At 38.8% G+C, this 24,632-nt stretch overlaps 1 protein-coding gene across 1 annotated transcript; it reads right to left on the bottom strand.

Moving 5' to 3' along the window:
* Positions 1-367: 367 nt before the first annotated feature.
* Positions 368-24,458, bottom strand: LOC122773538 (potassium voltage-gated channel subfamily KQT member 1-like). The gene is made up of 13 exons (XM_044032298.1): positions 24,451-24,458; positions 22,857-22,947; positions 13,625-13,751; positions 13,238-13,316; positions 12,727-12,823; positions 9,981-10,121; positions 7,580-7,690; positions 5,961-6,056; positions 5,645-5,761; positions 5,206-5,344; positions 2,057-2,080; positions 1,784-1,840; positions 368-501 (listed from the first exon to the last, which is right to left on the bottom strand). The coding sequence occupies exons 1-13, from the start codon at positions 24,456-24,458 to the stop codon at positions 368-370; spliced, it is 1,221 nt and encodes a 406-aa protein (XP_043888233.1).
* Between the last annotated feature and the right edge of the window lie 174 nt (positions 24,459-24,632).

Genomic DNA, 24,632 nt, shown 5'->3' with positions numbered 1-24,632 from the left:
ACAGCTGGTTGCATATATTGGAGCAAGCAGAGCACAGAGTGATCTTTGCCAACAATGCTGCTGCATGCAGTTCCTACTCTGCATCATTAACCCACAGAAAGATAGTCTCATGGGGCGAAACTACTATTCCATTTGTTTCACTACTGTACCCGTACATTACACTGCAGCTACTCAACAGTCATTCTCTTCATATTATTGTCATTCTCTCATTGTGCAAATGTCTCTACAAGTGTTTTCCTCACTGATAGATCATCATTAGGAGCATTCTGGGGTGTTGCACATAACAAAGGTGAATTAAAAATTCTTACATTCTCTAACACACTCCGTGAAGTCACATATGAAGAGAGATGGCAGAGGTGCAGTGAACTCACTGTGACACAGAGGTGACAGGGGTCAGCTCACTGTCTCGTTCTGACTCCAGTTCCAGGTCGTCTGCAAAGCTACAATTCCTCTGGAGGGGGTCAGGGGACTGGACATCCAAAAGGCCAGGGTTTCTTTTTACTGATGTTCACACACACATGCACACAAAGAGAGAGAGAGTCTGGTTTACATGACTGCAGAAGAAATTACACAGACTTAATGGGAACTTGCTTTTTGTCTTCATAAGGAAGACAAGCCCCCATAATGTGACCGTGTAAACAGATGTAGGTCCCCACAACATGAGTCATACATGGAACTCACACACACACACACACATACACAACAAGCTTATTTATTATTAGCATGGGCACATACAAATCACAATAAATGTCTGAAATGCATTAAGAATGGCTTCTGAAAATCCCCACTGATTTGATGGCTTCCTCACTGTGGGAGCTTTGTGACCTTGAGTGACCAGTAATTGTGTCCGTCCATGGCTCAGATTTGGTGTATGACATATCATTTTCAGATAGGAAAACACATCTGAGTTCACAGCCACAGTTATCTGGCCAGTGATGAAGAAGGGTAATAATATCAAGTTCTTGAATCACACATGTTGATATAAAAGGCATGGATCTATGAGGAAAGGATTATTGGCTTTATTTGCAATATGTTCTTTTCTTCTTCTGAGAAACCTGAGCATTTCATTTTGAGAAAAGAAAAAACTAACACACATTTGAGTGGCAACAGCCAAGTCTTGCACATGCCATAGTCAGATTTGAGTGTCATTCTCAAAAAAAAAGCATTCAATTTTGACCTTTTCAATTCCGTCGTCACACACTAAACATAGCAGCAAATGTTCATATATCTGTATTGATAATTGAAACTGCAGATACACTGTTTTGAAGGTAGAGCAGATGCTAAATCTATTAAATCACTTTTGTAAAAACATATTCTTTATCAAGTTTGTGTTTTCTGTTATATGATTCTCATTGTTTTTAATGTTTTATTGTATTATTCTTTAGAATTATTCCTTGACCTTTAATTCAGTCGCACTAAATTCAGTTTTATCCATGTGAATCGCTTTGGAACTCTACTTTGAAAAGTGCTGTTTACACAGTTTATATTTTCTGTATTATCATTTCTATTACGTGTGCTGACAGGTTAACTGATTGAAGAACTTATCTATCAATTTCATGCTCCACCACACATATGGATCTAAGGAGGAATTGTTGTTTAGCAACAGCTTTAAACTCAAGTAACTATTATAAAAACATTCTTTCTATGACAAATACCATCTTGGACATTTCTACTCCAAGTACCAGCACTTCAAATCCTTGAAACTTTAAAGTTTGCTCTTCATCTGACCCAGTCAGCCTGCTCTCTCTCCCTCTGGGGAGGAAGACAAGAGCATGGAGGTTACCTGGAGGAGGAGAGCTGAACTGAAGGGAAGATAGAGACGTCCAAGACTGCTGGTGATCTGAAGCACACATGAAGAGAAACACAGCAACGATGATGACATCAAATAGTGTCCATAATAACAACTGTGATGTTATTCACTGCAAGTTTATTTAGTGAATTAGTGACTGTCAAGGCCAAAAGTGAGTCTACAGGTACATTTATAGTTGAGAGTAAGACAGGAGAGTGAGTGTGCTATGAGGACATGTGCAGGACATGGACACTAACAGCAGCTCACCACATCCTCCCAGAGAGTGGGATCCTGCTGGACCAGACAGCAAAGAGACACAAGCAAAGACATATGGGCAATTTAGATAAAGATAAAATTGAGGGGCAAAAATAAAAGAGTTCATCAAGAGTTCATCAAGTTAATTTAATTACTGGTGTCTGATAATCTTTGCTTTTATGTAGATCTTAAAATACTTAATGTTTAAACCTAATCTTAATCTAAATCACCCAATCTGCAGGACCCTTAATAGTACTGTAAAATCGCTTTTCACCGCTGCTGTAACTGACTTGATTTACAGTTTCTGTGTAGTCTAAACCTAGATTCTTACATTTATGTGACTGAATTTCAAAGGCTCGGGTTATATTTTTATTCAAATAATTTCAGAACTTAATGTTAGCTGACATTGCAATGTGGGAATCTAGTTAAATGATTCATAGTTGAAAGCAGTATGATGTGGATGTTAGATGTGCAGAGCTACAACATGGAGAATCTATTTCGCTTCAAATAAGAAGACACCAACAAAACACATTTACATATCTTAAAATAAGCTCATTCGTCAGCTCTCATTCAGGAAGCAAACACTGTCGCTCTGAGCACACGGAACTGCAAAATGCTAACAACAGAGAGTTTTACATCAAAGTTTGAATAATATTTCTCAGATAAACTTGTATTTTACTATAGAAAAGTGTGTTAGCATTTAAATGTGCACTAACTGTGGTCAATGAATGAATGCAATGAAAAGTGATTCACATAGAATTCTGTTTTGCTGTGAATAGTTTTGACAGTTAGCGTTAGAAAAACAACGTAACCCCTCAGCCAAATGTAGTAGGCTGATTTCCCCATAGACCACATAGACCAACGTGAAACCTAGAATCCTATAGGCTTCACTTTTCAAAGTCCAGTTGTATGTCTATGGTTTGTGACCATGGAATATGTTGAACCAACTGAAAAAACTCACGTTTTCACCTCAAAAACCTCAATTTTCACTGAACGTGATCAGACATGCACATGTGTGGGCAAATTACAGTATATGTGGCTGCTGATGATGAGCAAGTGCAAAGCAAAACCACTGCATGGCATTCATGGAGCTAGTCAGCTTTTCAGGTTATACACGTGTAGATTAATAGTACGTGACTGTAAACTACAGCGAAGGGGGGTATATGCTCAAATTAGGTGGTTATGTTGTTTGTGCACAATGAAAGCATTCATATTTGTCTCATTTTGCAAGAGTCTGTATTCAAGTACATCATGTCATTCATCTGCTTTGAACAGAGTATCCATTAATGCCCTCTGTGCAGCATTGGTAAACATAATAGTGACAGTGTTTTTATTTTATTCACATGAATCCTTTCAAAAAGCTTTACAAATTAATGTGAAGCCCTGAATAAGGGACACAAAAAATTGAAGGACAGACATACACGACAAATGTCAGTTAAGCTTTTCTCCAAACAGTTTAAATAGTTCTGATGTCATGGATCATTTGTCCAACTTACAGAGACAACATTTCCTACACAAAAGCCACAATACTCAAAAGCATAAAATCATGACGTTTATCTGTCGGTCCCTATCCAACATGTTTCATGGTCACAAACCATAGACATGAAAACGGACTTTGAAAAGTGAAGCCTACTGGATGCTAGGTTTCACATTGGTCTATGTGGTCTATGGGGAAATCAGCCTATCTTCCATTTTATCTTTTTCAATAGCTAACAAGCACATAGTCAAAACCCTTCACAGCGAAATTCTACGTGAAGCAAACTGTGAATCACTTTTCATTGCTTTCACTCAAAATTCATTAATTGTAACCACAGTTACTGCACATTCAAATGCTAACACATTTTTCTATAATAAAATACAAGCTTATCTGGGAAATATCATTCAAACTTCAATAAAATGTCTTTTATGTAAAACTCTCTGTTGTCAGTATTTTGTAGTTCAGTGTGCTCAGAGTGACAGTGTTTGCTCCCTGAATGAGAGCTGTTGCCAGTGTTGTGGATGAATGAGCTTATTCCAAGATATGTAAATGTGTTTTGTTGGTGAAAAGGAGTTTTGGAAGTGAGATGAACTGTTTGAAAAAGTAGCATCAATACTGGCCAAAGCCTGGTGGCAAATGAAAAAACTGTGAAGTTCTCAATTGCTAGTTTGCAGGTCTTCTTCATTAGTACACATTCATATTCTAGCGATTTATCCTCCACACGAGGGCATATCCCAGCTGACATAGGGCAAAAGGTGGGGTACACAGAGACAGACAAGCATCCATTCTCACATTCACCTCTATGGTCAGTTTAGATGATTTGTACATTTTGAAAAATAGATAAAGCATGACACACATGTGTGGACACCAGTGTGACTGAGAGCTGCCTTCATGATATTTCCAGTTTCAAAAACTGACGTGGTGCCGGTCAAACATTCAATCTTGAGCCTTTAAAAGTTCATTTTACAACACATTACATTATTTAAGATTCAAATATCCTCTTTACATCCTTCTCAGCTCTTTATTATTGAGCCAATAATACACAACATGTTGTGTGTTGACTTTTGTGGATTCAGCAGAGCACTACTGGAGTTTACACGCACAAATGCAAACTCATGTTTTATTGCTGCAGTGTGCTCATCCATCTTTAATGTTTAGACTTCATGCTGTCCCCCCTCCTGTGGCTCCAATCCTACAACTGAAGTTAATATCAAACATCCTTTTTTTTTTTTATTGTATCATTGCTGAATGTGTGGTTTGCTGCCTGTGCTGCATTAGTCATTTCTCTCTCTGCTTATGTGCATCACCAGTGACACAGTGAGATTTCGTGCTAAAACAGTGTCATAGTGAGCCCAAATGATGACAAGGAACCCAATAGTGAGTATACAGAAAAAGTGAGTGCTCAATATATTTGTATCAGCAGAAAACCAGATTCCCAGAAGTGGCTCCTTATTAGCAAAGTGAGTCCAAATCACGGAGCTGTTGCCAAACTAATAAAAACTGAGATACACACTGTCCTCACTACTCCTTTTTAGCGTAACGCAAGTCACGGTTTGTGTTATATTTTGCATGAAGAGACCATTTGGATTTTTGGGCCCTGCAGTGGAGAAGTTTGTTGTTATACAATATATGCCTTGCAATAAAAAAAGTTTTATGTAAAACATACTGTAAAGTTTTGCAGTACCTGTTCCCACAGTGCTGTAAACATCTGAACTGAGCTCCTTCCCACTGTCAAACACAGAGTCAAAGGTGATGCTGGGAACTGTGGGAGAAGTCAGACCATTGTCCTTGTCAGAGCTCTTCATCTTCCTCCTTATCTTCACCTGCCCAAGAAATGCAAACATCTCAGCTCACAGGAAATATCTGTTTCTGTGGAGGAACACACTGAGGCTGTTTGTTTGACATCTGAACGTAAACAACTATGTTCACCTTGTGTTGAAAACAAAATGTTAAATAATCATGTAAATAACGGTCAATAGTAATTTCTTTTCCCATTTTTTTCAACATATTATTTACACCAACACTGCCAGCATACACAGTACTGTGGACTGTAAAACATTGACCTTTTGACTTATTTCAATGAGGGTAGAATAAAAAAGGGAATCATCTCAGTTATCACAAACCGATTTCTTAGTCTTGGGGGTGGACAAAGTGGAGGCAGGGATGTTGGATCTTTTCCTCAAAAACATCTTGAATGTAGCCGACTCATAGTTCTCAATTGCACAACATCGCCATGATGTCTGAGGGTGCAGAAAAATAGAAAATGTCTTAGTTGGAAAGGACACATTTCATGCCAACACATCTGCCATGCAAGAAAGAAGACACAGGTTACATACGGTAAAATGATGGATCTCAATAATGGGGCTCTGAGACGGTGCTGTACCCATGCTGTATTCTGGTTCTATATTTTTTGTATTTTTCATTTTTTTGGTTGAATACCTGAATGAGACAGGCAGCTGCAGGGATCTGTCTATTGAAGTGTTTCTGTCTTTGCTTCTGCTGCACTTTCAAGGCGAAGCCTGAGCCCAGGATTCCCTAAGTGAAGCAGCACAGCACATTTTCTGCTCATTAATTCAGATTTAACGATGCTCAGGTGGCAGCATGATCGGAAAGACAAAAATACACACAGAGTTAACCAAAATGAATTGAGGAATAATGTGCTCCTTCATGTTGAAACATTTGCCTAGTCACAGAAGTTTAATGAGATGTTAATTACTTAACAAAACATATACAGTGTTCAACAACATTGAAATGTAAAGTGGTGTCTTGCTTTTCTGAATCATCACTAATTGACTCTGTTAAAATGAATACACTCTGTTATGAATACAGAACAAAAGTACATTGCTTCACATTTACAACTGTTAATCATTTACTGTTACTACTGTTAATCTTGTCCATATATCAAGTTATAAGGATATAATATATATATATTATATTGCTTTGATCACTGGCAATTGGATTGGAATCATAAGCATACATATGGTGTAATAGACCTTTTTCTCAGCAGATATTTGTCGACATTAAATGTAGAAAAATAGCAGGACAAACACAGATTACCAATAACTTTAATTAGGGTTTCACTGCAGTCTTAAGAGAGTCAGGTTACATGTTTCCAGTATTTCCTGAATGTGTTCCAATAAAGAAACTGAGAAATAATTACACTGTACTGTCATTATAGTATTGGGAAAACAATAAATGTAATACCTAAGACTTCTGCACAATATTGTATGTAGGAAATGTATTGAGGAAACATAGCAGCACATTTCACTCACTCACTCTTCTATCACTTTATCCTCCACATGAGGGTTGTGGGGGGTGCTGGTGCTAATCCCAGCTGACATAGGGCGAAAGGCAGTGTACACCGTGGTCAGGTCACATATAGAGACAAACAACCATTCACTTTCACACTCACACCTACAGTCAACTTAGGCTGTCCAATTTTCCTAATCCCCAAATGTGCCTGTTTTTGGACTGTGGGAGGAAACCCACACACACACACACACACAGGGAGAACATGCAAACCCCATGTAGAAAGACCCTGTTCCGACCGGGTGGGGAACCCAGGTCTCTTCCTGTTGCTGAAATTCTAAAATGAACCAAATAGGTTTAACGTTTAAAATAAATAATTAAATAAATAAAACAGACGGTGGTGTATGTGTCTGTGCATGAACACTGTGTAATACCAGGTTTAAGTACAGTATCGATTCATGTTTTTTTATGCTTTGTGCTATTTTTATTTAATCTTGATTCTTTTTTTTTGATTTTTTAAAATTTTAACTTGTGTGCTCTTTTTTTCTGGTACTTACTGAGTCTGATATGGAGCAACTGTAACAAAAAAAACCTTCGGGATAATAAAAGTATTCTGATTCTGATGTAATTTGTCAAATCTGGCAACCTACATGAACCATGCTCACGCAATGTTAGGAACAGCTATTACTATGCCGAAAACTTTAGAGAAGGATTGATTATTTGAACACAACACACAACACTGAGCAGATGTAAGAGCCTCAGCCTGAAGTAGACCATGTTGCAGTTCAGTGATGTTTCGTTGTACTTACTGCGGGCAGAGCAAAGAAAGAAATGGCAAAGACTGAGAAACAGGATGCAATGGTCTTTCCAATCCAGGTTTGTGGCACTTTGTCTCCATAGCCAATGGTAGTCACTGTCACCTTTAAAAAAAAAAAGTGAATTGGTAAAAGAAGCTTTATTCTGGCACTTTATGTTAAAACAAGCGGCGGCTGGGTTTGGTCGTTACAAGAATTGTCTTCAAAATATTTGTCATTGGGACAAATTATCAACAGAAAAGTCTATCCTTAGACCTTTCAAGTATTTATTGATCAGTAAACCTGTAAACCTTGTTTGTAGATCCTCCATGCTGCGTGAGGCACAGTTGTACTTGGAGCTAAATCTCGGCACAATACCCGTAAATACACATCATTTACACAGAAATAAATATGGAAGACAGTGTGAATGTCAAAGCCAAAGTCCACGGTAATCCTAATCTTTCAGCAGTTGTTGAGACATTTCCTTCTCAACCAAGACTGAATGTTGTGATGCCACTGCAGGAAAAATCTGGTCACCAAAGACTTGAAGGTACTGTCCAGGAGGACAATGTAAGAGAGTAATATGCATATTATTACTGATGAGTGTTCTTGACATGTAAATTATTTTAGGCCTCAGACTTGACAGACAAATACTAATATGGTTACCATAATGCAACCTCAACTGACCCATTTACATCTCCATACACTTATACTGTAGACAGTAAGAATATGTGGTTTTTCCTACTTTGCAATGCTGGAAACTTAAATTGATTTCAGGAAAGTTGCATTGACTCTGCAGTGTATGTGTGTTTGCATGTGTCTTTTAATATCATATCCCCTGAAGTTTGCGAGAAGCAGAGTGGGTGGTGACTTACTGTCTGAAAATACATTTCCATCCCTTTTGCCCTACACTTGTTGTATTTGGTGATTGTATTTGCAGCCCACTTGATGCGCACAAGGGTTTTGACACAACTCCTACGATAACAACAACACAGAGAAACTACAGTCTATAGTTGACCTTTTACTTGCCAAATACAACAAATCAATGTTTTAGGCAAAACCATCCTTTTGGCAAGATGGCAATGCTACAAAAACAATATTTCAAAGATTACAAAGAAGTATCTTTTCATAAATACTGGTTCATGACATGAAAAGTTTTAAATTTAAATATAGAAGTAAGGCATGTCGTTTTGGTGCAGAAGGTAACTTATTTGATTAACATGTCTTTCTGTTATGGAATATGGAAATGTAGTTAATAGGAATGCGGCTGCCTCACCGCTTAAATCTGTTGCAGGCTATGCTATCCTCATAAATGTGGATGGCCTTAGAGAACACATCACTTTTAACTGTGTAATAAAGTTGAGCAGCAGTCAGTGGTCGTGCATTTTATTACTCTACAAAGCCATTCTTGATCAACTTTCTGGGAATGTAAAAGGACTTTTTAACGATAGATCAGCTTTGCACAGCTCTGGACTTATGTCGGTCTCAGAAACAGTTAGTTTTAAATCTGTCAACTCACATATTTAAAATTCTGCAGTGCAGGAGCTTTCCGTCAATTTAAATCCTATTTTGACATGCGGAGAAGTGTGAATACTTGTGTTTTCTTTCTTTATCTGTTGTCCAACATGTTAATGCCCTTGTCTATATTTTTGTCATGGAAGCAAATGATAACTTTTAGGAATGCACTGATACCGATGCCAATATGGGGTGCGATGCTGCCCTCTTGTACTCGAAATACTAGTCAGATACTGCTGCACCTGATACCACTTTAAGTATCTTCAAGTGAGCTGACCAGGTGTGCGGCAATAAGTGGATGTGTCACAATTTCAGCTGTTTGGATATTGGACAAAAGTAGAGCAGACTGCAACCTGTGCTCTGCTCGACTGTCAAGAAAAGAAGTTATTTGATAAAACAGCAAAGACTTGACACCAAATAATAAGTATTTACTGTTAATTCTGTTACTACACTGTTGCACACCTAAAATTCTTCTTATCCCAAAGTAAAAACTTGGAAATAAGAGGTGAAATATTGAGCTCTTCTCTTATATTTATAATTTGTTTTGAGTGAACATCAAAAATAAAGGAAATTTGTGAGGGGATTGTAAATGTATAAACAGCAGAAACAGTATCTAATATTGTATTTTGTTCACAGTCAAAGTAGATAAATCAGATAAAAGTGGTATTGGTGAATCTCTAGTAAGTTCCCTTGCTTTTATAGTTTATATATAAACTGTAATAAGTTTACATTTGCAGAGACAGAAAATTAGGGTAAATATAATTTCCTTTGAAACATAAGGCAGTCAATTCAGTGTTATTATTAAATTATATTAATAGCCGAATCAAATTCTCTTACTGGAACTTATGTCATGCGATTATAAACAAACTTAATTTCATAATCATAATAAAAACATTCTCACCACTCCCCACCACAGAGCATCTGCGTAGTTTCCAAACTCAAGAGAGCCGTTGCTATCAACTGCGTCTTTCTCTGCTAGGTAGACAAAGTATGAGGAGAAGATCAGGCTCAGGAAGCCAATGTATAAGGTAGTGATCAGCTCCTGAAACACAAATGCAAAAAAACAACGACCGCAGAGTAAATAAAGGACAAACTAATAACTTGACACTGTGTGTGTCATCTAGTGCGGCTGTGTGTTTGCTAATAACATGACATATTAGTGTGAATATTCATGTACATGTGCTGTGGACATGATGATTTTAATCTTTTTGTAAGTATTCTGTCTTCTCTGCTGGATTCACATTCACTTCAAGCTTAGTAGCTGCTCATCATTGTGGTAGAAGGATGTGGTAATGAAATGCAAAGCCTGACATCATTCTACATTTGGGTTATTATGAACGAATCAGACAACACTGAACAACAATGAACAATGCCTTAATCATTTTTTCAATACTTTCTGACTTGGTGGCCCCGTTTGATACCACTCGTGGCATAAATCTTTAAAAAAAACCGGGTCAAAAATAAACAATTCATAAACGTGCAGACAAACATTTAAACAGGGGAAGAGCACATTTACATGCAAGCAGGCACTTGTTGAGACAGTGTGCAGGGTTTTGAGGCATTGCAGATTCTGAACATGAAATGAAGAAATAATGCTCTCAAAATGAAAGACCATGGTCTTGAATAATGATAGGAGTGAAATTCCACAGGGAAATTGCAGAGAGCCTGTTACACTTACATCTAATATCACTGCTCACAAGTAATAATTCTTTGGAAATAATATGTTTTAATGCATTCAGGTACATCACCATTAAGTCACAACCAAAGATTTAGTAGAAGTGGAAGTGTTGCTGCTATTGCTACTGCTGTGACCCAGCGAACGCATTCAGGAGACATTTGCTTCCCATCTGCAAATGAGGACCAACTGAGCACAAGCAGCGGAATGCTTCTCAGTCACTATTCATCCCGTCATAACACGAGGAACATGAATAGAAATAATAAATAATCTAAATGCACTGACTTCCATGGCAAAGGCTGAAGAAAATACTTAAGTTCTGTGATTCTGACATAACAACAACAGTCAGTTAATCACCATGGAACACTAAGTGCAACAGTGTCTCGCTGGGTAATAGCAATTTGACCTCTACTGTACTGACAGTCCTGAGAGTACACACTGCATTTCCCTGAGGGCTGTTGGGACTGTGTGGCTCCTGAACATACATTATTATCAGTTTGTGGCCAAAAAGACTGCAGTGCAAGAAGGGAAGAGTGAGAAGCATGAACAAGGATTTGTGCATTTGTGTGACCAGTGTGGCTTATTAAGGCCCATCCAAAACCAGCTGTAGTGCAGTGCATAATTAGACAATTAAACACTCAAATAGTTGGCAGCAGTCCTATTTGTGGGAAACACAGGTGTTCGTTAATGGAGGAAACATTACATGAATTCAAAGTAGGAATTTTATAAAATTGTAAAATATTATTCTGTTGCTGGGCAGAAACTAGACTGCAGGTTCCAAGGCTGATTAATCAGTTTATATATTCCACATTAATGTTGAGTTATTTAAAAAAAATATATAATCCGAACAAATCACACACATTACATATTGGACTTTAACATAACATGTAAAAGATGTAAAGATATTTACTAGTGGATATCCAGTACCTTCTCAGGGGAGGTTCAGTTTCATTGTCAGTATGTTAACATGACTAAATCAAATTACTGTGTTAGTTTGACTAAGACTGGGCTTTTAAAAGACATGTTGTCTACATGTTACTCTGACTGAAACTGTACTAAATTGAATTTCTCAAAGTGGGACTAAAACGCCCAGACAATGCAGTTGGGAGTTGAATAACTACTGTACTGCATACAGGATGTTGAATCAGACTCAAACTGGCACACAGACACAGAAATGAAGAGAAAACCAGAGAAAACCAAGGTGAAATCCAGACTGATGCATTCTTGGACTGACACGGAGACAAATGTAATATACAAGTCAATATTTCAAAGTTAATGTTTTGCAGACAGACATGGAATGGCACTCAACATGCTAACAGTTAGACTAAAGTTGTTTTGGCCTCTATCATGATATGTCTAACAAGCTGAAAGGGGGAATATTGCCTCCTAGTGTAGAGGCAGTAGACGCCTGCCTGAAGTGAATGAGGTATTTAATGCAGAATGACACCCCATAGTGAATGTTGACCACGTACGAATAAGCACCAATATGAAACAGTTTCAACTTCCCTGTGCACTGACACTTATTTAATAGCTGCGGTAAGTGACTAATGATCAGCATCAGCCAAGAGCAGCATGGTCATCAGCCGAGGCCGAACCACAGCTTGAGCAAAATCCCTGACACTCTGCTTGCCTTCATCGCACTCATCTTTTCATATGGACATTGAAGACATCTAGTGAGGCCTTTGGGGATAATCACAGCTAGTGCTGTGGTTCAGAGGTATACCACTGCACAAAGACACAGCCCTGAGTCTAAAAACCTCACATATTGCACAGTGGCTCTTTACGTGCCCCTCTCTGCTGAGTATTCTTTAAGCAGTATGTATTTCCATATGAAAGCTTTGTTCTGTTCAGTGTAGTAATGAAAAATAATGCCCTACATGATGAGCGGAGGCTGAAATCCCCTGACAGAAAGCCTCCAGCTTACCTATAATAATAAGCAGCCTGGCTTTTAAAGCTCAGTCTGTTTGTGTACCTGCCGATGGATGAAGACAACAGAGCCCAGGAGACGCCAGGTTCCTCCCTGCCGGTCAACATGAAGCATACGCAGGATCTGCAGGAAGCGAATCCCTCTGGAAAATAACCAGAGTGATCTTACATTACACTCAGACCAAATGCAAGTAGATACGTACTGTGTTCCTGAATGGAGCCAAGACACCACACCATCAAACCCATACGTCATTGTTTACTATCCTTTTTTTCAAAACCATTTACTGCACTAATTGTTTCCACTCTCCGGGGAAAACTTTGCTCGAGCTTGGCTGCACAGTTTCCTCCTTCCTCAGCCTCAATAGTGTTGGTGAGGTCATCCAGGTTTGATGGGTATTATAGTCCAGCTTACAGAAAACCAACTGTCAAGCCGTAGTTTTTGGTAGGTAGTTTTGGTAAACGTGTGTGTCTTTCAGGGGGAAATTCATCCAGTTCATGGAGCTGGTGTTATTCCTGTTGGACAAGTGTCATCCTTAAACTGAACAGAAGGGTCTTACCTTACAGCAGAGGTGGCAAACACCTGTCCTTTAGAACCCACTGACAAGACAACTACTGAGGCAACGACTACAATCAGATCTGTGCAGACGGAGAGAGCGAGATGTGAAGTGTAAATACACATAAGCAGCACATGATTAATGAACAGCAAGAAAGTGCAGCAATTATAAAGTAGAGGTCAAGTCTTTGATTAAGATTGATTATCATTGGTTTTCATACATCAGCTGAGGTGAGAAGGGTTACTTCCTATGTATGGAGGAATATTCATGGATGATTATTGAAGTATTCATCTGGGGGCTCCACATTAAATTTGAGATATCTCATGCAGGGTTGAAGCTCAGGGTATGTATCATATGTCACATGGTGGTGGGGGGGGCGTGAGTTCCCACCTATAATAGATATCGGCTTCCTGGCAAAGCGCAGTCGCCCCCAGATGCCAACATATTTACTGCGGCAGCCTGCTGACCAGAGGCGGACAAAATATTCCACACCGAAGAACACCACGAGGATGATTTCCTGGCAGAGAAACCAGGACACAAACATGACAGGCAAATAAATGACACGAACAGGAGGGACAATTAAAAAAAATATCCTAAAATAAAGTAAAAATAAATAATGTTGCTGGAAATTCAATGAGAGAACACCTGACCAGCTGCTCAGGCTTCAGCATTAAAATCTATATTGTTGAATTATAGATGCAGTTGTTGCCCACCTGTTCTGCAGCCTCTCGCACAAATCTGATCATGCCACTGAAATTCATTATGGATTACGAGAGCTGCCATTTGTTACTGTTTAATTAGTGTCTCATTACTGATTTAGCTACTGCATGGACCTGCAAGATCAGGAGTGACAATGTATTCTGGAAAATAGGATTATATTTGTATGTATTTTTAACAAAGTTACTAAACCACAAAGCTGTGTGAACATTTTCTTTAAACCAGACAACACTTTGTCCTTTGCACATTTAAAATGGTTGTCATTACAAGTGGAGACTGTGCTAAAAGATGCAATTTTTGGTAGAAAAATAATAATATGTCTAAACATTTTTAGGAACACATTAAGTATAGTGAGAAATGATCCAGAGTGCACTCAGGAGACAATGGTTCAGGATGAAAGCCATAATCTTTACACACAAACAGTTTGTGTGTGTCAAAGCTTCGGCAAAAGACCAGAAACACAAGCAAATCATTCTGGATCAAGGCTAACTGAATAATCTAATGTGAAACTAGTGAATATTATGGCAGATTATGTGTAAAGCAGGGAGAGGAAATGAATCAGAAAGCAGGTGTGGTAACACAATTATTAAACTGGAATTTTTTTACAATACACGTGTCACTGTATAATGAAGAATTCACTTAAATATAATCCATACATTAAGCAGGCAAGCAAAAGTAAGACATTCAGGATGTAGTTACCCCTGAGCCCTTATATTGCTGATAACAGCCACTCATTGATTTAATTTATGTGGCAATAAGAGAAATGAGCCACAACAGCATGTGTGTCCAACATGGAGCTCAGACAAATACAACTTCACAGTTCAATGTTTCCATGTGTGCTTCACTCAGCTGCTCCTTCAGTGTAGATTGATTTAAACAAAATCAGGCACCACATACGATGAGCTAGTGTGGACATGTGATGCAATCACTTCCACGTGTCTCTTAATAATTGACAAGCATATGCAAACGAGGTATTCTGAAAGCAAATCAATCGCATTTCAAAGAGTTTTAATGATTGCATAACGTGTTTGCTGTGGATGATAGGAGTAACAAACTAACAGGGAACAGAGGAGGTTTCTCTGTGCAGCACAGCAAGAGATGTTTTCTGCTGGGAATTGCTGGAGGTGTTTTCTTCATTAGAGACCAGGATGCACACATCAGTGAATAGCCCACATTATGAAATGTGGGAAAAAAAAAAAAGGATTAATAATATGTTGAATTGTGCTCTGAAAGCGAGAGTGAAATGTGTTTCATTTCTAAATTTATCCACTGAGGATTTCTTCTTCAAGGCTGAAAAGAAAAGTGTCTTTTGAAAAAGGAGAAATGGGATGAGAGCAAAGACGGGTAGAGAACAGGTGTTTGTGGCTGCAGGTTGTCCATCTGTCTGTCCCAACCTTATCACGGCGCTGTCTCATGAGAGTTTCTTTTCATAAAAGAACCAAATTAAGAATTTCTTGGTAAAAAGACAGAGATCCCACCACGAGGGGATGGCAGTAAAAGTGACTGTTCACACCTGGTGTTCAAATGTGATTTTAAAACAGTCTGGGTACAGATGTGTCATATGTTTATGTTATATAACATAACATATCTGCTGTATATCTGTATATATTTATTTTATTTTATTTTTCCACATCTTCTACATTTTTTTATTTTTACTTTATACTCTGTATAGACTTTAATTTGAGGTCTACTTTTATACTTTTATATTTATATTTATACTTAAGTGTGTTTCTGTCTCCTACAACTGACTCGTAGAACCCGCACAAGATTTCCAATGTGCCTGGACTGTCTGTTTAAGCACAAATGGCAAATAAAAACCTTGAACTTGAACTTGAACTTATGAGTCTGTGTATCAAGCAAGCGACAGAATAGAGATAGGTTGAAAAGAGCTGCCTTATATTCACACTGATGTAACATGAAATAAGTTTCATGTTTAAATCATGTTTACTGGTGTGTTAATAATGAGGCGTCGTTCCACAGAAGTCCTGAGGGCTACCGTAATGACAATTATATGGACGCAAAGCTCTATTTCTCTGCTTTACGGTATCCATGCGTCCGTCTTCTACCACTTTATCCTCCACATGAGGGTCGTACCCTGGACAGGTCGCCAAGTCCATAGTTTTTGAATTTTCTAGATATCACAAAAGGTCTAACAGAGTATGCATACAAAATCCTGTCAGCGACAACATGTGTATTTGTTGAATTGCATTTTGTCTTTCAAGTTATTACATTGCCTATTCAAATACATATCATAAAGTGTGCTACACAAATGAAGACCGCAACTCACCCAGTCAAGATCCTGCACTCTGGTGGACGCTAAAGGTTCAAAAACCTGCATCTGCATCCGTGCCACATCCGTGCCAGCGGAGAGAGTTTTCTCTGCCGCGGGATTAATAGAGAATATACTCCGCACACTCGCCTTCTTCCCAAACACGTGGACATGCTTGTGGTCTTGAACAAAAACTATGCTGCTTTGCTGGTCAATATTGGACATTACAGTCATGTTTTTGGAGCCTAAAATGAAGAAGTACAGTGTAGAATATTTTCCACCCTCTGCATTGCTGCTGTTTGACACGTGGGCATCGACAACAAACTCAAAGAGACGCGTTGTTCCCATCCCTAATGCGTGCATCACTTCTGATGCCATGATGTACACGACGCGACGGATACACATTCAGTGGAATTCCAGGGGAAGACATTTTGAAATCCTATCTGAGCGACCGATCAGAATCCGATCAGAATCACATTTGAAACCACCTACGTATCACATGTGATTCAAATCAGCTTTGTGTTTTTTAGTTGTCCATAAATCTAAAATCTAGATACAGTAGATAAAACCTGGATATGCCTTAGAGTGTTGAGAATTTCTCACTTAACATCATGCAGGCTTTTAAGTCATATTAATGCAATTCATTGTTAATTCTACATTATTATATAGTGATGTTTTTTTTAAAGATATTTTGAGTTCAGGTCAAATTAAAAATGATCTGTCAACTTAAACTTTTAAGATTGAAAAATACAAGTTTAAAAAAGCATTGACTTACTTACCAATGCAAATGACATTGTTGAAAAGGAGTGTTGAAGATGGCAACAGAAAGACTATTATTAGGATAAATGGGCCTATCAAGAATTTTATTACGTAGAAACACAGCACTGCTAAAGCACTGTTTGCTCACTGCTCTCTTTTGCTGTGGTTGCTAGTTAATTGGTAGTATATCATGATGCTGATTGAATTCTCTTATAATTAAATTATAAGATAAATGTCATCCAGCCTGTGCCGAACCTCTTCCTCTTCCTTATATATCAATTTCTACATCCCACCACCTCTCCCTTATTGTAGGAACCACAAGGGGGACAATAAAACGCAGATATCTCAATCAGTCATTGCTCCCGCGATGAGTCTCATTTTCCCGCGTTCCTCTCCACAGCAGATTCAACTTAACCCAAACATAAATCTGGATTTGACCCTTGGTTCCTCCCCTCATGCTCAGCCATCATTCCATGCAACCATTAACTCTCAGACCTCGTCACCCCTCCATCTTCAACACTTGTTCATCCTTCCTTTCCAATAATGCCATTTGCATCGGTAAGTAAGTCGATGCGTCTTGTTACTGAAAGCACAAATAAAACAAGTTAACGTTGCCCGCATGTCTTTGCAGAATGAAATGGAATGTAGCAAGGTATTCTTTGATAAATAAACAAATACCATAATGGCTCAAAGTCATTTTGACCCATGGGCAAACAAATGCGTTTGAGAATGTGAATCTTCTGGGCAAACTGCCAGGCATTAAGCCAAACGCACAACACTGTCAGCCAGTGCTGCATCTCCATGTGTAGAACAGAAAGACTGGTCACTCTTAACCTTGAATGTGCAGGAGGAAAGAAACAAAAACAAAAAAAGGGGATACTTCTGTGGTCGGAGTGGAGAGAATCGGAAACAGAGGCAGGGTCACAGCAAATCTCTGAACCAGAGAGTGTACAAAATATTCCCTTTGGGAAGGATTGAAAAGATGAATGATTTAGTCGGTTTAATTTGCCTGGCAAATATTAATTATTCATTATCTGTGCGGGAGAATAAGAAGATTAAATAGCTCCAGAATGTGAACTTGAGGCAGAAACATTTTTACCATCAAATGTGCCATAAATTTGATTATAATGTGCTATTGTTTTTGGCTTTTGGTCACAAAGTACACATTTTTCCTTTTTAATGAAAAGTCTATTCACACAGGAGGAGCCTGAGTCTCTGTGAACCAAGTAACCTGGTCGAATTAGAGATTGTGACGCACTGGCTCATGAAATGCCATGACCATTTCATCCCATTATCCTCATGCCAAGGTGATCTTGTCGCATAAGGCACGCTCTCGTCCTCAAAGAATATCTGCAAGTCCCTTTCATCCTTTCATGAGGTTTTCTTTTGTCTGAGCTTGAGTGACTCTCCCATCACTCACACAGATACGTACAGCAGCTGCTGTCCTGGGGGTTAACCTTATCCCTTGTACTATTGATTTCAGAGGAGGTGCCTTTGCACTCTGAGACCAGTGGGACACCCTGAAATTGTTTACAGGAGAAAAAGCCGTGTAGCTCCAAATCATGTGTCCCTAAATTGTTTTTGGGAGGCCGCTGTTAGGTCAATCAATCCATGAAATGACTTTTGAAACGAGAACTGAGATTTTAGATTTGTTGTTTTAGCAACATTAGCCTCACAAATTGTTGCTTGTCGCAGCAACAACAACCCTCAAAGCAGCAAAAGCTGTGACAGCTTAAATTATGATGAATATATGTTTACTTGCAGATTAATTATGCAGTTTTACAAACAAGGTTATCGACATGTGTTCACATATGAGGCATTTCTGTCTGTCAGCTGCATGACTTATTAAGCATCATTATTTTTACTGTAATTATTTAAAGGACTTGTTTGACATGAAACCTTTTTTAGCTTTAGATTTTTATTACAACACTCAACTACAGCGGCTTTGTGTAATTCAGAGTTCAATTGCGATCTCAAACTTCCTGTTATGCAACCTCTGACAGAGATAGGCAATATTAGCTTTGAGCTCTTTAAGACCCCCTCCTGATTACGCGACCTCCAGACGCTTGCCAAGCTGCAGCACACTGTGACTGCAAGCACCACCTCATCATACTTCTGAAAACAAACCACATAATCAAATGTAGGCAAAACAACACATATGTTTGGAAAAGGCCCTCTTCAAATTCGTCTGAACGTTCTGAAGCTTGAATCTGATCCAGGTCCAACAACTAACTCTCATGTCTCTGCTGTATATTTGTGGCCTTGTCAAGAGTTTTGTTTGGGAGCATTCAGAGACCTGGGTTTTTTTGTCTCACATGATTATTTTTGCATATGTCCTTAAGACCAAACTCTAATGTTGTATATCAGGGGTGTCAAACATACGGCCCGGGGGCCAGAACTGGCCTGCCAGAGGGTCCAATCCGGCCCACAGGATGAATTTGTTAAAATTTCACACTAATCTAAACGTAATGTCAAATGCTCCAGATACCCGTGACTAAATGTTTGTGCCTTTATAGATCCAGTGTGCTGTGTAAATAGTAAATTTAGGCATGATATTGTTGAAATTGCACTTATATTTCTCAAGAAAGTTCATGTTTTGTTATTATCCTTCAGTAAATGTAAAACAAAGGAGAAAAAACAAAGGGGTTCTTGTTGTTCATAGGTTATTATGCTATTATTTTACTATTTTTACTGGTCCGGCCCCCTTGAGATCAAATTGTGCTGTATGTGGCCCCTGAACAAAAATGAGTTTGACACCCCTGTTGTATATAAACTAGTGCTGTCAGTTTAACGCGTTTTTAACGGCGTTAACGCAAACCCATTTTAAGGGTGTCAATTTTTTGATCGGAAGATTAACGTTCTTTTTAGCCTAGCAAACTTTGTAGTTTTTTTTTTCACATTCTGTTGCAAAAACTAGTAACGTGAGAAAAACTACAACACCACACCGGATCTAGCTAGACCAGAAACAAAACAACAGGTACGCAACACACACTTGTTTGGGCTTGCGAGCCGCCCAGAGCGCAGCAGGCTAACGTTATGTTTTGAGTGGAATGGCGAGCGCTGTGCGCTTCTCCGTCTCCAAGCGGGCTCTCCGTATCCAACGCAGCCTGGATTATTTCTTGACGCACTCCCCACATTCAAGTAATGACGTATGCAGTTAGGGATGCACGATATATCGGCATTAATATTGTTATCGGCCGATGTTCGGCATTTTTTAACATATCGGCATCGGTCCAATGAGTAACTGCGCCGATTTTAACAACCGATGTTTATACCCGTCTAATTGCAGTTTGTGTATGTGTGTCGGGAAGGGGAGGCCATGCGGCATTTGTTTGGGCATATGACAGCGTCAGTGACGCAAGTGCAGCACAAGAGGTGTGTGTGTGTGTGTGTGTGTGTTGAGGAGAGAGAAAGTCAGCGGTGTGGGCGATTTTTCAGGGTGTCATAGAAGATACGCGAAAAGCATTATGCAACACTTGCAAAGTCGAGGTAATGCGAGGAGGGTTCCGCGTCAAGTCATTCAGTACCACAAATTTGATCATGTCATTTGAAAAACCGTCACCCTGAAGTACACAAACAACGGCAGGAAGCTAACGCTAGTAACATTAGCGGCAGACAAAAAGAAAGCAGCGCAGCTGGGACTCGACCAAAGGAAGACATTGGCCAGGGCAATAACGATCAAGGTAATGGAAATGATTGTTCTTGACGACCAGCCGAGGGTTCCGACGGTTGATAGCGCATATTGAACCCCGCAACAACCTGCCAAGTCGGCGCTACTTTTCCGATGTTTCGCAATTTAATAAATATCTGGTTGCCATGAATACTGGCAAGTTTGATAAAGTATTTTAACATGTTTTATTATGGCAGCTCTTAGTAGAGCTTGTCAGGTATTGTTTCTCATATCTGTTGTGTAGTTTTATTGTGAAGGGAAGTGGCGCGGTTGTTGTTGCCGGGAGGAAGGGTTGTTGACTTTATTTACGTACCCAGTATAGACGCCCTTATCTCGGTTACAGTAACTTTGGTAGGGTATTATTTTTATTTATGTTCATGTTTGTAATTTATGATCCAAACTTTCTCACAGGAGTTTAGTGAGTTGAGGGAGTTAAACTGTACTTTAATTTAGTTACACACTTGCTACAAGTGGTAAAGGTTTCTAAAAACCTTTACTTGTAGTTGGTTACTTGTGTCTTATGTGACCTTGTTATTTGGAGGTAAAACATGTTTTGAAAATAAAGGAAGACATTAAAAAATTCAGCTTGCATGATTTTCATTCTGTACAAACTTTTATCATCTCAGAAACTTTTTTTTTAAAAAACATATATCGATATCGGTAGATATCGGTTATCGGCGATAGCAGCAATATTAATATCGGATATCGGTATCGGCGGAAATAGTCATATCGGTGCATCCCTAGTTACCAAGCTAACCCTAACCCCCGAACCGTAGGAAGGAGACCACCGAAGACCGCTAGCTCCTTTAGCTCGGATTAGCTCGTTACGGCAACAACACATTAAACCACGGGACTGCAGGGTGATACACAGCCTCTCTTATTATTGTGCGCCTCTCACAATAAGAGGAATAACTCAAAATATGCAGGGTGACAGAGATGTTGTCTCAATAAGAAAAAAACTTTTCTATGTTGATAAGAGCATTAAAATGAGAAAAAAATAAAGGGACAAAAAAGAAATCAAGGGACATTTACAATAGATAAAAATGTGCGATTAATTGCGATTAATCACAAGTTAACTATGACATGAATGCGATTAATCACGATTAAATATTTGAATCGTTTGACAGCACTAACATAAATATAAATATATTCCTCTTGTTTCACCTGCTCCTGATAAAAGGTCACTACAGGGGAATATTTCTAGATTTCACAGCACATGCCCTTCCTGATGCAAGTCTCTCTCCATTTATCCAGGCTTGGAAATGTGAAAACGTGCGCACCTGCAGTTGCTGAATTCATATCTAAATATGTCTTTATACCATAATATATATGTACTGTATATGTCAATGGCAAAAATAAGATTAAATCAAGTGCATAACAAATAAAGGTCAAAAGAAAATCACAGAAAGAAAGAAGATAGCAGAAGGAGAAAAGGCTACAAGCTGTATTTACAATGTAAACGGTGCCGTCACAGGAAATGTTGCGTTTTCTTCCTCATGAGATTTAGATTATTTCTAATCTTAACCATTTTTGACACATAATTCATGAACCATTGGGTCATTTACATTAAGGGTACTGAAGCTCTGCTGCGTCACAAGCATCCACTTGTGATGGGATTTACCCGAATAGGTACTAAAGGTCTAGCCAAACTCTAAGAATGTAAATAAATCCACACCAAGTTTTAATGTAAAGAATTGCCTTGAGAATTCACATTAAACAGCTATTGACAGCTGGAAGACCCAAAAGGTGTTAGTTGTGCTCTTTGCTGGAGATTTCAATGAAGATGCAATCAGCTGTGAGAAAGCAGTCAATACAAATGCGCGTCTTAAAAGGACAAAGTTAACTTATTGACCTGTTGGTGGCCGAGTTACCTCACCATACAACTGATTACTATAGGTTTTCAGCACCAAGCCACTCTCAGTCTCTGAGACACTCTGAGTCAGTCTCTGATCAGACCTTTAAAGTGAGCCCAAAGTCTTCTAAGCTTATTTCACAGCAAATCAAGACTTACATCACACTGTCAGGGTTTTTTTTTCTCGCTGCACAAATTATCAGTTACATAATCTCCAAATGCTTGCAGCTTTGACGGGTCACATTCAACCCTTCAACATTCAATCTCAATCTCCAATCTAACAATGAGACAATTAGGAGGGGAAAAGGTTAATTCCAGGTTTTAGGTTTCACTTTAATCAAATGTTCACACTCACCACCCAGAAAAGTGTAGTGTGAGCCAGGCCTTGGTACTCGTGAATGGTAGAGAGGACACTCAGGATCAGACAAGACAGAACTATAAGAAACCTGTTGAGAAAAAGTAATTGGTCATACTCAAGTCTTTTATGTTTTGTATTTCATTTCTGTTCATTGCTGACTTTAGATTCCCTCCAGCCTGTGTCACCTCCACTGAACTTTATTTAAGAAATGATGTACAAAGAACAGCAGGCAGGAGAGAAAGGGAGGGAGAGGACTGCAGCTAAACCAGTGCTGCTTTTGTGAGCATAATGTGGATAAACTGCAGTCAGAGTGGTGAAACGTTCTCCTGCTTTGGTATGCACTAAAGTGTGTCGTCGTGTGTCGGCTCTTGGAGCTCTGCCTGATGCACTGTGCACATACAAACACATACGCGCTTTACTGAGGACCAAAGCAGGTCAATGTCATTTCAGGTGGTTTGATAACACATTGTTTACATTTAAATTCTGTACAAACACTGAAAAACAGTGACGTTAACCTGCTTTGGTCCTCCACTAGATGATGATGGTGTGTGTGTGTGAAATTGAATCAACTTTTGAAATCATTCCAATTTGATAATGTCCCACATTTTCCTGTGGAATGTCAAGAACACTTTATAATTATTAAATTACACATACATAAAGCCTGCCCCACACTAGAGGATAATTGGCCAGATTTCAGTCCAGATTTTAGGCTGATTTGAACAGATTATCTGGCCCAATAATCCTGTAGTGTGAGGGGTTAACAGGATTTAAACGTCGTATTAAACATGTTTGATATTTACGACTTGAACAGCGACTGGGGCGTGACTTCATCCACAGTTTTTGTTGCGTTTCTCAGCACAAAACATTGCACACACAACCGCTATCAACTGATGACGCCGACAGTCTGCATCCATGTCTGTTTATATTCTGAAGTCACGTTAAATCGCGCAACTCACCCAAATCCCTGGAATCTCCTCCCTGAAATCATTTGAATAAACACCGTGTGTTTGGTCCTGCGTCTTGACTGGATCTAGTCTGTGCTTTCTCACGATTAAAACGTTCAACGTTACAAAGTTTGTTGTGTCTGTGGTTTCCCATGTTCTAAAAATCAAGTCAAATATGAAAATCCTCTAGTGTAAAACAGGTATGTATGAAACATACAGTAAGAGATAAACTGTATGTATATTGGTTTATATGGCTGGTGTACCCATTTAAAACAATATTAGATATTACTTTAACAGCAGTCAGCAATGTTGAATTATGCACACATTTGTTTTTGTCTTTTTATATTGTGAATTGGGTTGTGATGGTTTGTCATCTCTAAAAGGTGGACTCTTTATAAACAGTTTGGGAACCACTGCTGAAACTAATTTTCCTGAAATAAAAGCATGACTTCATCAGTCAAAAAAACACAAATCTCCTCACTGGTATTGATAACACTCACACATCTCATGTTTATGTCAAAACTGACAACAAAAATCAATCAACTCTGGCATCTGCTTCAAATCTAAGCTCCCTCACATCTTTCAAACATCACAGTATCTAAGTGAATTTTAGCAAAAACCAAAGGACAATCCTCTGGAGGAATTACGTGAACATTGTGAACTCTAACAAACGTGTGATAAATTTGGCAAATAATAACCGCACACACACACACACACACATGCACACACATGCACACACATGCACACACAGACACACCATTCACAGTATCAACAAACACAAAGTAGCTCTTTAATATTCTCTTAACTCCCACTCAAGGTCATGTTTTTC

This window comes from Solea senegalensis, linkage group LG8 (assembly GCF_019176455.1).
Source record: "Solea senegalensis isolate Sse05_10M linkage group LG8, IFAPA_SoseM_1, whole genome shotgun sequence".
Lineage (NCBI taxonomy): Eukaryota > Metazoa > Chordata > Actinopteri > Pleuronectiformes > Soleidae > Solea > Solea senegalensis.
This window is presented reverse-complemented; position numbering and strand designations above follow the sequence as displayed.

Bases quoted from the DNA above. Each gene is read 5' to 3' on its own strand.
- LOC122773538 (XM_044032298.1), bottom strand. The intron at 13,317-13,624 runs GTGGGAACTCAC...CCGTCTGCACAG, and splicing joins GAAGCCGATATCTATTATAG to ATCTGATTGTAGTCGTTGCC. The intron at 7,691-9,980 runs GTGAGAATGTTT...TTTTTTTTAAAG, and splicing joins ATGCTCTGTGGTGGGGAGTG to GTGACAGTGACTACCATTGG.